This window comes from Thermobia domestica, chromosome 9 (genome assembly GCF_964235325.1).
Source record: "Thermobia domestica chromosome 9, izTheDome1.hap1.1, whole genome shotgun sequence".
In the NCBI taxonomy this organism is placed as follows: Eukaryota; Metazoa; Arthropoda; class Insecta; order Zygentoma; family Lepismatidae; genus Thermobia; species Thermobia domestica.
The window spans coordinates 161688063-161701972 of NC_137462.1; the positions used below are offsets into that span (position 1 = coordinate 161688063).

The following is a 13910-nucleotide window of genomic DNA, read 5'->3' on the forward strand; positions in this document are numbered from 1 at the left end:
TCGCAGGACTTAAGAGTTCGTCTAGTTATAAGGGATTATTTCAAATTGCTATGCGACAAACTTTTATGTATAAGTCAAAACAGTTCACCTCTGGTGCTAGGGGTCTCGGGTTCAAACCCTGCTCCCGCCAAGTGAACTTTGTGGTGGACAAACACCGTGTGCGTGGGTTTTCTCGGGGTTCTCCCGTTTCCTCCCACTTTCTTCATTCCACCATTTTCATTCATTACTCATTATCACCGTCTCCTTTAGCCTAACCGGCATAAACGTGGGACGTAAAACTCAAAATTTCATTTCATTTCATATAAGTCAAAACAAGGGAGGAAAGCAAATTAAGCAATTAGTTTACGTTTTAGTAGCTTATAGTAGAGGGGAAGGTAGTTTAAAGAGTTTGTTTAAATTTTGGATTATTAGAGTGAACTGCATTATAATTGGTGGGATTGGTTGAGAATAGCCAATCAGATGTGAGAGATATCAAAAATTGTCTTTTATCATTGATTTTTTTTTCATTTTATTCATAGTGTCTTAGGTAGTCTAAAAATTAGATAGTTAACGAAACTGTTACACATTTAAGTTTTCCAAAATAAAATATATTACTGTGCTTAGTGATTAATTAGATTTGAATCAAATTAAGTACAGAAAACAGAGCTTTTGAAGAAAGGGTATATTACAACTAGATTTTCAATAATTACATAGGAATATACTTTTCATGGAAATATCCCTGTTGTCTCGTTAAGTTATTTGATATGTTTTATGTCAAATCAAACTCAAAATTAAGATAAGTTTTATTGGCACTCACAGTAGAGGAAAAATATTTTTGACGAACAATATCACTGGCGCATACACTTTTCATAGCAAAGTTGTTCGGATGCTAATAACGCCAGAGGCAAATATATTTCAAGATGGAATCATATCATCTTCCATCATCTCAATGTAAATGAATCGGTCGCTCATAGGACAGATAACAGTTCCTGTCGCTAATAGGACCGTCGCTTCTGGGACTAATTCGGGGAAAACACCTATGCTCTCTATGCATGAGATTTTTTTTCCAAGTTTCAGTAACAATTTCCTTTACTACACCATTAAAAGAATGTACGTGATAATTGATTTGGAGTCAATCCATTCTAAGTGATCAAGCGTGTGCCGCTCGACCATCAACAAAAAACATATTTTTTTCATGAATGTTTACCCTATATCAGGGTACTTTAAAACCACTATTAATTATTTTTTACAACATCCCATGGCTACGCAGTGGCTGCCGCCATTTTGCTTTTTTTTCGATTTTAGGCGTTTACGTCGTTTTGAATATGTCAGCATGTATTTGTCCTACCAAATTGAAAATTGCTGGACGTCTCCGACTCGTGTAGAGCTAAAACTTTCATCTCTTAACATTTTTGCCTAAAACCATTTCGAGGGGGTGAAATCAGGGCCTACAGTAGCAACATTTTTAGACATTGAAAACATGTTTGTGAAGATGAAAAAATTGATGTAGAGGTCTGAATTTGTGTGTGCATGTAGTCCGGGAACATAAGTTAATACACAAAAATTTACAGACCTATAGCTGCTCCCAAAGGCCTGAAAAAAACGTAAAGTAGGGGAATAATTATTTGGAACTCAAGAACCAAATGCTTGCAAACCACAGCATTTCACATTCATATTAAGCTTATTAAGATCTATCTACATTTCAAATTTGGTCAAGTGGAGACCTTTAGTTCCCGAGTTATTGGACACCAAATTTCTTGCTTCAACTTAACAAACCTGCATCTTCTGTTGCGGAAAGTAAGTGCAGTGTGTATTTATAACCAAGATTGGCTAAGAATCAATAAACAACGATTTTTTTCGTTACAGGAATATTTACTAATTTAATAACATGTACTTACCGTTCATCACAATCTTCATTCATAGCGAACAACTGAATGCAGAATGCATTGGGTTCACCTTGGAAATCAGGTCTCGTCAATGATGGTGCCCTTTTTACTGCAATAAAAAGACAGTGCGCATTCAAATAACACATTCAAATTTGCTTCATTAATCAGATATGCCAACTTTTTTTTTATTCCATACTGCTTTTATTACATGCAATTGGATTAGCCAAATGAAACACGGTCACACAAAATAGGGAAATAATGAATAAAAATAAAAATTAACATAAGTGTGACAGTGCAAATATAACTGTTGAATTCAAGTGCTATTGACGGAGATGTTTGTACCTTGAATTGAACTTTATATATTCGTTTTAGTTCGTCGTGCTTGTTTCTTAAAGAGCTTCTTTCAGTAATATTGGTGGTTTGAAAGTTCTACAAGACGGAAGCCACATTGGCAAAAGCAGTGAAACACTCTGCCCTCCCTGGTTTTGAAACCTTCAGCGATTTTTCACTTTGAAGGAATGCTTTAAATTTTGATGTGATATACAATTATTACAGAAAGAAAAAAAACTCTTGTAATACAGGGACGCAATAATACGTATATTTATGATGCATTGAAATTCAAATAAGTATTCGATTTAGATCTTTCGATCTGAAACAAATTAATATCTTTGGACCATTTATCTCAACACCAAGATATATACCTATTATTTAACTTAGAATATTAATTGCACGTGATCCTTCCAAGAGTCGAATACTGGTATCCCATGCCGAAGACGAGTTTGCTAACCATATACCGAAGAGGAAGGTTCAAAATATGCATGAAGTTGTGAATCAAATTTACTGAACTTCCCGTGAGTGTTTCTATCCCTTAAACCCATCCTATATGACTTGACAATTTACTATTCTCTACTTATTCGTATTTTATAATTACTTATTTGAATTGAAACCATAGCACTTACATATTAGTCTGTGGCTTCGCATGTTTGCTTTTACAGAAATATTTCGGAGAAATAATAATTTAAAACGTAGCTTAAGAATATTCATCCACTCCCTAAATGTTTGAAATAAAGTTACGTAGACGTATTTAGATCTTTATTATAGTCCGAAATTGTAAATTACATTTAAAAATATTTTATATTATTCCTCCACAATAATTTGTATATGTGTTTCGCAAAGCAAATATAATGCTTCGAAAATTTACTGCGTGTCCTCTCACCCTTGAAACAATACAACTAATTCATTTTTCTGTGAGAAGAAGACAAATCCTTCACATCTTGCTCGTTTTCTGTTTCCATTTCTCCCGCTAGCAGCACGGAAATGGAGAACAGAAGGTTTTTTTTTTGTTTGTTTGTTTTTTTGAGTCACTTGGTAAACATGATTACCTGGTGGGTAAGACCAGGCGTTTAAAGGAATTTAGTGTAAGAAAGACGAACAGGAGACTAGTTACAGCCAAGCCAGAACACGTAAATAGGAGGACTTTTAAGCATAAAATGTTACTATTTGAGCTCAATTGTTCAGGACATGGATGCCAAACTGCTGCTCCGAGAATAGGCAAACAGTCACAAGGATATAGTTATCTGCTTATCAAGAAGAGATAAAGTTGATAATGGTATGGAGATTTTAGATATTTTATCTGATTGCAAGGACATAAAATAATCTGTTTATCTAGTATTTTTATTGTTAGTTTTGTTAAGTTTCACGTTCCACAATACGTCATATAGGCTAAGGCAAAATTAAAGAAACATATAAGCAGCGATAATATAAGAAAATTGTAACGTACGCTGGTAACGTTACATTCTGTTTTTTTTCTTGTTGTTGTAGAGTGTTTGAATTTTCTTTATTTCTGGTTGTGTTAGGTTATACTTTATTCCTAAAAGTATTAAGTTGTGTTTAATCTGTTATCCGTGATTCGTTCATTATTATTTTATATTGATACCATACGTGGCCTACGTAATGTTGATCTGCACCATAGCCTGGGTGTGTGTATTCTCTACCTGCGCGGTAGGCTATGTGATTGTATCCATAAACTAGTTGGGCATTGATCTTAATTAAAATTCAGTATTTATACAGGAACACACGTTTAAAAAAAATGCTTGGTAAATAATATTGACCCGCGCATAATATATCTGCAGGACTTCGTTAGTGGAGAGAAATCTTATTAAGTAATTATTATGTTGAAGTTGAAATTTTAACATCACTACTCATTGTAATAAAAATTGTGTATGACCCTTTTACTCTCAAATATAACCTATAATAATAACTGCAGCTTCACGAACAAATTTTGCCATTATATGTAAATGTAAATACATATGTATAAATATTTTAGGCCTACCTTAAATGAAATTTATATAAAAACGAAGTTCTTCTCTACATTATACATTATATAATTCACTTCTTTTCATTTGCTTTTCATTTGTTTACATTACTACAAGTATTACGCTGCGTTTTTGTTTGCGAAGCGTATAACGAAGCGTCACATGGCGGGAGTAAATGATAATAACACGTAAATTAAATATATGTTGCAGATTGTAGTTTAGGATTTAGACATATATAGATAATAGTAATATTGCAAATCTTAATTTTGAGCGGGGAAAGATGTTTACTTTTATTATTATTCGTGATGTAAATTATCATGTAGAATGTGCGAATAGACATGCCGTGTGCAAAAAGAAAAAGAAGAATTCAGCCATTTTAAGAAAAAATAATGTGACGACGTGGAGCTTTTATCTTTAGAAATTTATTATGCGAAATCGCTCGATTTTTGGCTAACCTTTAGAAATTCGGCATTCTTGGACTAACCTAAAGTGTGTTTAGATAAAAAGATAAGCTCCACTTCTAAATTATATGCCACCTCATGTGGATATTGGTCGTCACTTTTAGATGTTCGCCTTGTTAATCATGGAACTGGATGGCGAACCTGTATTGTCGTGAGCAGCATCGTGACCCGACCGGGAATCACCCCTTGCAGAGGAGTGGAGTTTGGTGGTGTCAGGAGATTGCTAACGACGTTTAACTTTGTGGAACTCAGGTAACCCGAATTTTCTTAAAATTTATAGACAGTCAGGAATACGCAGCTATTAAAAACCAAGATGGCGACTTCCACGCTACCATCATCATAATATTTCTATCAAAGTAACTTTTGAATAACAGTGTTCTAATATTTGTGTTTATGTGTTAATGATGGGGAATATAACAATGCCAAGTTAATCTGTGTGCGGCTTCACACATCTTAAACATTCCGTAGCTGTCTCTCCACTAATGTAGTCTCTCAGAATTCTCGAGAACCATGATAGCGATCATAAATAATTTCTGTTGTCATGGTAACGATGCATAACGCCAAATGTTAGGTTTCTTACTATCTAAATGATCTGAACCGTAGAGATAAGCAAATGAAATACAGAAAGAAAATCCAAGTACGGAACTTAATCACAATTTTTGTTTTGTATTCTATTAAGATCAGGTTGATGACATCTAATGACAAAATAATTACCTCACTTGTAGATGTACTTACAGCATCAGCTTGTTGCACTTACTTATTTATTGATGATAGACTGATCTGTTATGTTGAATTGATTTTTTTCTTCTTGGCACTGCATTTAGGTTGAAACTTTGTTTTGTAATTCTCCCAACAAAAGATATGTGTCACTAATTAACTTAAAGTGCTGTCTGGTAGATTTTTTTTTGTTTTAGTGCATGCATGTTCATTTGTATATAGTTCATGTTTCCATTATTTCATCATTTTGAGTTTGAGGCTAAGTTGAGAAATTCAACGTTATGGCCATATATAGAGTGATGCCTCATTTCTGCCACTACTTTCTTCTATAATGAGTTTGAGAAAGAATATAAATTGTGGAATACAATAGAGGATAAATAATTACTCATATAAACCCATATTTTTTTGATAAAGACAGCTTAAATGTTAATAGCATGTTCATGAGGAGTCATGAAATAAGGATCTTGTTGAAGAAGGAGAATTACAATGTACCATACTTTATTTTTACATTGCAATGTGCCACATTTAGCCTACGTTTAGATGATTGTAGATCAGTCTAGAATAGCATCAAAGTTCGTTTCATGTGATACTACAATGAGGTACTTATGGAAACAAACAACGTGAACTGTATAATTTTATTTTACTGTCAAAAGAATACAGATTTTTTTTGAAATCGTATAAATATGTTGTTGAATATATATACATTTTTTTTTCAATCAGATGACATTTTATGTAAACTATATTGCTAATAATGTCCAAATTTCTTTTTATCTTGTATGCTGTTACTTGAAAATAATAAACGAGATCGCTGATATAAAGTGGAACTATCTAATTTAGCCTCATAAACGAATTAAATAAAAATCATGACAGTGGAGCATAAGTAAGCAAGTAATGCTTTATAGGTTCTTACGAGCGGTTGCTATCTTAGAAAGGACTCTGGAAGACGAGTCAGAATGCGTTGAATATAAACCATAAATAAAAATAGTTTTATAACCGGTAATTTTTTTATGACGTGAAAGTAAATTTTACAAAATTGTTTATATCACTCGGGATTTCGATTCGTTTTGAGATTTTACTCATTCCGGGCTTTCTTCTTTCTGTAATGAGAGAAATGACCGTTACAAAATTGGCGACTTTCAGCTTTAGGATTTGTATAATATTTATAGTTATAACTAAGATATGTACTACCGTTCTTAGAATTTATAAGGTTGTTGCTTTCTCAAATGAGGTATTGTTAATTACTCATTGGTGGAGATTTTGTTGGGGAATGTTTGAGATGGGTAGCCGATATGATGAAAAAAATATGAGTCTTAGTAAGTCGAGTGTAGATCGACATGCACCTGAGAAACATAGTTGTTGTGAAAGTACATGTGATTCTAATAATAATATATCAATAAACTGTGAAAGTTGTGGGAATTGGTTTCATACAAATTGTGTGCAACTATCGTCAGAAGAACTTAAAATATTGAAAGAACATGATGGTAGCTGGTATTGTTTAAACTGTCAGGCACAAAGAGAAATAAGTTTAAATGATGAAGTTAGTGAAGGTGCAAGCGTTGCTAATAAGGAGGATAGAGGAGTAAAAAGTGTACCGACAATCGAAATTAGTGGGGGTCCACTTCTGGAAACTCTAAAAAACCTGATTACCGGATTGGAAACTAGAATTGACACCAAAATGGCAGTGATCACCGGATTAGAGACAAAAATTGACACTAAATTATCCGCGCATATGTGTGAATTAAAATCAGAAATGCTAAAAATGTCTAATGATATGTCTTTACTTAAGGAATCTTTGAGTAATATGAAAACAGAATTAACTCATGATTTAGGACAGGTTAGATTAGAAATTAGCGATACAAAGACTCAATGCATGGAAAGTATAAGTGAGCTTCAAACTAATTTTTCCAAAGAATTGAGTGATATTGTAACCGATATTAATACTGTTAAAACAGATGTAGACAATATAAAATTAGGATTAACGGAGACTAACGAAAACCTAGATGTAAAAATTGAATCTGTAGTGAAAGAAATGTCTGATTTAAGGGTAGAAATAAGTAAAGTTAATATTGATTGTCAAAAAGAAGTTAAAATTGTAAAAGAGCAACAAGCTGACGATAGCCGAAAAATGCGCGAACTTAACGAGGCTACCGTTAACATGGTAAAGGTACTCGAAAGAGATGTAATTGAGGCTTATAGACATAACCGGGACCAGTGTAGGCAGAATATGGAGAAGTTGAAGGAATCTGTACAAAACCAAATTTCCGAAGCCCAAGATAAATGCGAAGCTGTTCTCCGCGAGAAGTTAGATAGACAAGAAGAATCTTCCGCTAATAATGATAGTAGTCGGGATAAAATATTTCAGAAAAGTAGATTCGAAGTTGATGTTTCAGAGGGCGACAATAACGAAACTAAGATATACAATTTAGATGGAGGGCGGATCGATGGTACATCTTCGCGTAGGAGATTTTCTTCAACCGATTCGGAGGAAGAAGGAAATTGTCATCGGAATGATAAGCGAAAACGTCATAGAAATAGAAATTATCGAAGTGAACCTCCTGTTTTAAATTGCAGTACTGTAAATTGCGAACCCCTTTCGGAGTTACCGGCAGAAAACGTGCATTGGGGAAATAGCCCGTCACAAAAGCGATGTGCTGGTTCTTATTTAAAAGAATTACATCATTTTCCAAAATTTGATGGGAAAATGACACAAGGAACTGCGCAAATTTTCTTGGATGACCTAATCCAAACGATGAACATGTATGTTCTTACCGAGCAAGACCGAATATATATAATAGGGAGGTGTTTGGAAAAATCTGCTAAGATTTGGTATCGAAGTGTCGCGAACCAAATAAAAACCTTTCAAGATTTTGTTAGGTTCTTCAAGCTGCAATATATATCTGAACGGATGGAGAGGGCACAGAAGCGTCGCCTCTATTCGTTGAGATATGATCGCACAAAATATTCTTCACTGCTGGATTTTGTCCGTTATATTGTAGAAACATATAATTCGACTGTGACGGTACCATCGGATCAAGAACTAAAAGATCTGATCTTAGAATGTTTACCTATGGAGGAATCCAAAATTTTGAAGTTAGGGTCTGTTAGTAATGTGCAAGATTTGGTTCTTAGGATAGCCGAACTAGAATGTAGTCCTAACAGCCAGTTTGATAGTCACAGTGGTCAAAAATTCCAAATCAAGAAACAACCGAATGTGAGGCAAACCTTTGTTAATCAGAGAAAAAAAGCTGGTATAGATAATGCGGTGCAAACAGATCCGATGAATGTCGAAACTTCTGTAAAAGAAACTCTTCCAAATCAACAATTTAGAAATGGGGCTGGAAATTCACAACGTCGGAACTGGAAGAGTAATCGAAAATTTAAGAGAAGTTGGGGAGGAAACGAAATTAAGAAAAATCACCCTGTTTCGGAAATTCAAAACTCACCTATGATGTATGGAAATATACCGCTGCCGTACATCATACCAGGGATGTATAATATAAAATCGCCATTTGTACAAGGTCCTCCTGTACCAGTCGTGAGTTCTCCTTTCCCTTCTCATATTCCAGTGATGACGACAGTCACTTCTTCTTTACATCCGCCTTATCCCTCTGTGACTGTTGGAGCGATGAACACTAGTAATCCTTCCGTTTCGACTAACAATTTTCAGGCCTCGGAAAACAGGTTGAGCAGTCACCTTTAAGGGGAGACGATGACTGCTCAACGAAACTTCTCTCCCCACATGAAAATTTCGATAAAACTTGCGATACAGATTATTCGCTTACCGGTTTTCGAGAAAATTTAGAAATAACTCCTTTTAAGTTAGTAATTTATTTTGTTTTAAAGGAAGAAGAAGAGGATACTATACACCATGACTATGAGATTTTTCCTTCCCCTTCGGTGAACTGTGAAGTTGGGGGGATGCAAATAAAATGTATATTGGATACGGGAGCTGAGTTAAATTTGTTAAATTATAATATTTGGACGAGACTACAAAATTCTTTTCGGTCGGCGAAGTTAAAACCTACGCCCAGAATCCATTTAAATGCTTTTGCTGGGAAAGATGACTTTTCAGTTAAGGGCTTATTAGAGTTAACCCTTAATATTCAAGGAAATTTATTTGATGTCCCATTCTTTATCGTTAAAGATATGAAAGCTGGACTGTTATTGGGATCACCTTTCTTTGCAAAATTTCAAGTAGTTTTGGATAGTGAAAACCGTAAACTTATTTTGAACAACAATAATTCCGAAAAGGTAATTTTAGATCTATCTTATCCAAAAATCTTATTAGTACATCTTGATAATAAAGTGTCTGATGAATGTAATGTACCCTTTTCTCCTAATAAATGTGATATGGATTTCGGAGAAATTTCCGAAACTGAAATCAATGAATACATTAATAAGCGTGAAGATTTAGATGCCGATGTTAAAGTTAAACTGCAGACATTGTTATTTAAGTATAAACATCTATTTTGTGAATATCCAAAACCGATAAAATGTGAACCCTATAAAATTGAATTAAGTGATCAGGATCCTGTCGTCGGAAAAATTTATCCCATTCCTCAGGCCATGCAAAAGGAATTTGAAGAAGAGCTAAATAAATGGGTTAGACTGGGAATTGCTAAAGAACATCCTAGTAGCTATAGGAACCCGATACATTGTGTAAGAAAAGCTTCGGGGGGTGTGAGACCAGTGATTGATCTTCGCTTGTTGAACAATAAGGTCATAAGTCCGAGAATTCAAGTCGAATCCATAAACGAAATCCTCTCACGAATTTCGGGAGCAAAAGTCTTTAGTTCAATGGATGCGACCATGGGTTACTATGGCGTCAGACTGCATCCTGACTCATTTCAGTGTACTAGTTTTATCTACTTAGGGCGGCAATATGTACTCTGTGTCTTGCCTATGGGACTCAAATCTAGCCCTAGTATATTTCAAAACATTATGAATTCTTATTTCGGATTAGATACTCGGCATTTTGTAGTTGTATACTTGGATGATTTACTTTGTTATAGTTCAAACGTACTGGAACATTTTAACCATTTGGAAAAACTATTCAAAATTCTCGAATTTGGAAACTTTGCCTTAAATTTCAAAAAATGTCAATTCGTGCAAACAGAAATTTTGTTTTTAGGACATGTAGTTAATGGATCTGAAGTGAAATCAAATCCGAAGCATAATGAGGCAATTAAGTGTTTCCCGATTCCTAAAACTAAGAAAAAGTTACGATCTTTCCTAGGAATCCTTTCATGGAGAAGAAAATTTATTCCCCAATTTGCTGCATTAACTGCGCCTTTCTTCGACCTATTAAAGAAAGATAAAAAGTACCAACTTACTCCTGAATTATTAGAACGGTTCTACCAGTTGAGGACGTTACTGAGTGAGCCTCCTGCACTCAGTCAACCCGATTTCTCAAAACCTTTCCACTTGTTCTCGGATGCGTCATTGGAAAATTTAGCCGGTTATCTTGGACAGTACGACGAAACCGGAGAACTGTTAGTTATCGAGTACGCAAGCCGTAAGTTAAAATTATCTGAAATCTCCTATTCTATTTTTCAGTTGGAACTTTTAGCGGTCCTGTTCTTGTGTGAACGCTTCTCCTATTATATCCTGGGCAGGCAAGTCACAGTTCATTGTGATAATAATGCTGTGACCTATGCGTTCACATTACAAAACTTAGATACGAGGACAACAAAAATTTTATTAAAGTTACAGCGGTTCGACCTCCGGTTCGAACACATTAAAGGAACCGACAATAAAATAGCAGACATATTAAGTCGTAATACTCCTGAATGTAATGCTGAACCTAGTAACTACCAAATAAATTTTGTAAATTATAATTCTGATACCTGGTTTGAGATGAATGAATTGGCAAACTTACAATCGTCAGATAAGTATTGCTGCGAGTTGAGAAATAAGTTAAATACTGCAACAGTACCTGATCGAGTTAAAGTTAATGATAACCTATTATATGTTCGAAATCAAAAATTAAATAATTGGCTTTTAGTAATTCCTACAGCTTTAGTGAAACAAATTCATGAAACAGGACATTTCGGAGTAACAAAGTGTGTAAAATTAGCTCAAGAACTATTTTTTTGGAGGAATCAAAAACAAACCTTCAAAAATTATATAAGGAACTGTGAGCTCTGTGCTCAGACAAAATTTTCAAACCGAGTTATTGCACGGGAAGACCTCCACATCCGGGCTGATAAACCCCATCGTAAGATATGTGTGGATTTGGTTGGGAAACTTCCTTGTAGTTATGGTTCTTATTACATACTATCTATAGTAGATGTTTATACTCGATTTGTCTGCTACTTGCCTTTAAAAACCTCGACTGTTGCGGAAATTATCCGAATTCTAGAAAAAGAATATTTTTCCATATGTCCTTATCCAAATTATATAGTGTCGGATCAAGGCCCACAGTTCTTATCTCAGAGCTGGAAAAAGTTTTGTATGGAGCATCGGATCCATCATGTCCTTGTCACTCCCTACAACCCAAAAGGGAATGGGAGCGGGGAAAGATGTTTACTTTTATTATTATTCGTGATGTAAATTATCATGTAGAATGTGCGAATAGACATGCCGTGTGCAAAAAGAAAAAGAAGAATTCAGCCATTTTAAGAAAAAATAATGTGACGACGTGGAGCTTTTATCTTTAGAAATTTATTATGCGAAATCGCTCGATTTTTGGCTAACCTTTAGAAATTCGGCATTCTTGGACTAACCTAAAGTGTGTTTAGATAAAAAGATAAGCTCCACTTCTAAATTATATGCCACCTCATGTGGATATTGGTCGTCACTTTTAGATGTTCGCCTTGTTAATCATGGAACTGGATGGCGAACCTGTATTGTCGTGAGCAGCATCGTGACCCGACCGGGAATCACCCCTTGCAGAGGAGTGGAGTTTGGTGGTGTCAGGAGATTGCTAACGACGTTTAACTTTGTGGAACTCAGGTAACCCGAATTTTCTTAAAATTTATAGACAGTCAGGAATACGCAGCTATTAAAAACCAAGATGGCGACTTCCACGCTACCATCATCATAATATTTCTATCAAAGTAACTTTTGAATAACAGTGTTCTAATATTTGTGTTTATGTGTTAATGATGGGGAATATAACAATGCCAAGTTAATCTGTGTGCGGCTTCACACATCTTAAACATTCCGTAGCTGTCTCTCCACTAATGTAGTCTCTCAGAATTCTCGAGAACCATGATAGCGATCATAAATAATTTCTGTTGTCATGGTAACGATGCATAACGCCAAATGTTAGGTTTCTTACTATCTAAATGATCTGAACCGTAGAGATAAGCAAATGAAATACAGAAAGAAAATCCAAGTACGGAACTTAATCACAATTTTTGTTTTGTATTCTATTAAGATCAGGTTGATGACATCTAATGACAAAATAATTACCTCACTTGTAGATGTACTTACAGCATCAGCTTGTTGCACTTACTTATTTATTGATGATAGACTGATCTGTTATGTTGAATTGATTTTTTTTTCTTCTTGGCACTGCATTTAGGTTGAAACTTTGTTTTGTAATTCTCCCAACAAAAGATATGTGTCACTAATTAACTTAAAGTGCTGTCTGGTAGATTTTTTTTGTTTTAGTGCATGCATGTTCATTTGTATATAGTTCATGTTTCCATTATTTCATCATTTTGAGTTTGAGGCTAAGTTGAGAAATTCAACGTTATGGCCATATATAGAGTGATGCCTCATTTCTGCCACTACTTTCTTCTATAATGAGTTTGAGAAAGAATATAAATTGTGGAATACAATAGAGGATAAATAATTACTCATATAAACCCATATTTTTTTGATAAAGACAGCTTAAATGTTAATAGCATGTTCATGAGGAGTCATGAAATAAGGATCTTGTTGAAGAAGGAGAATTACAATGTACCATACTTTATTTTTACATTGCAATGTGCCACATTTAGCCTACGTTTAGATGATTGTAGATCAGTCTAGAATAGCATCAAAGTTCGTTTCATGTGATACTACAATGAGGTACTTATGGAAACAAACAACGTGAACTGTATAATTTTATTTTACTGTCAAAAGAATACAGATTTTTTTTTTGAAATCGTATAAATATGTTGTTGAATATATATACATTTTTTTCAATCAGATGACATTTTATGTAAACTATATTGCTAATAATGTCCAAATTTCTTTTTATCTTGTATGCTGTTACTTGAAAATAATAAACGAGATCGCTGATATAAAGTGGAACTATCTAATTTAGCCTCATAAACGAATTAAATAAAAATCATGACAGTGGAGCATAAGTAAGCAAGTAATACTTTATAGGTTCTTACGAGCGGTTGCTATCTTAGAAAGGACTCTGGAAGACGAGTCAGAATGCGTTGAATATAAACCATAAATAAAAATAGTTTTATAACCGGTAATTTTTTTATGACGTGAAAGTAAATTTTACAAAATTGTTTTTATCACTCGGGATTTCGATTCGTTTTGAGATTTTACTCATTCCGGGCTTTCTTCTTTCTGTAATGAGAGAAATGACCGTTACAAAATTAGGC

At 34.4% G+C, this 13910-nt stretch overlaps 1 protein-coding gene across 1 annotated transcript in view; it reads right to left on the reverse strand.

Moving 5' to 3' along the window:
* The window catches only part of LOC145695153 (cilia- and flagella-associated protein 61-like), a 244774-nt gene that overhangs the window by 162844 nt on the left and 68020 nt on the right, over positions 1-13910 (reverse strand). The window contains exon 9 of the mRNA XM_081772095.1: positions 1878-1974. Within this exon, the coding sequence (XP_081628221.1) occupies positions 1878-1974 (97 nt within the window). The remainder of the gene's footprint in view (positions 1-1877; positions 1975-13910) is intronic.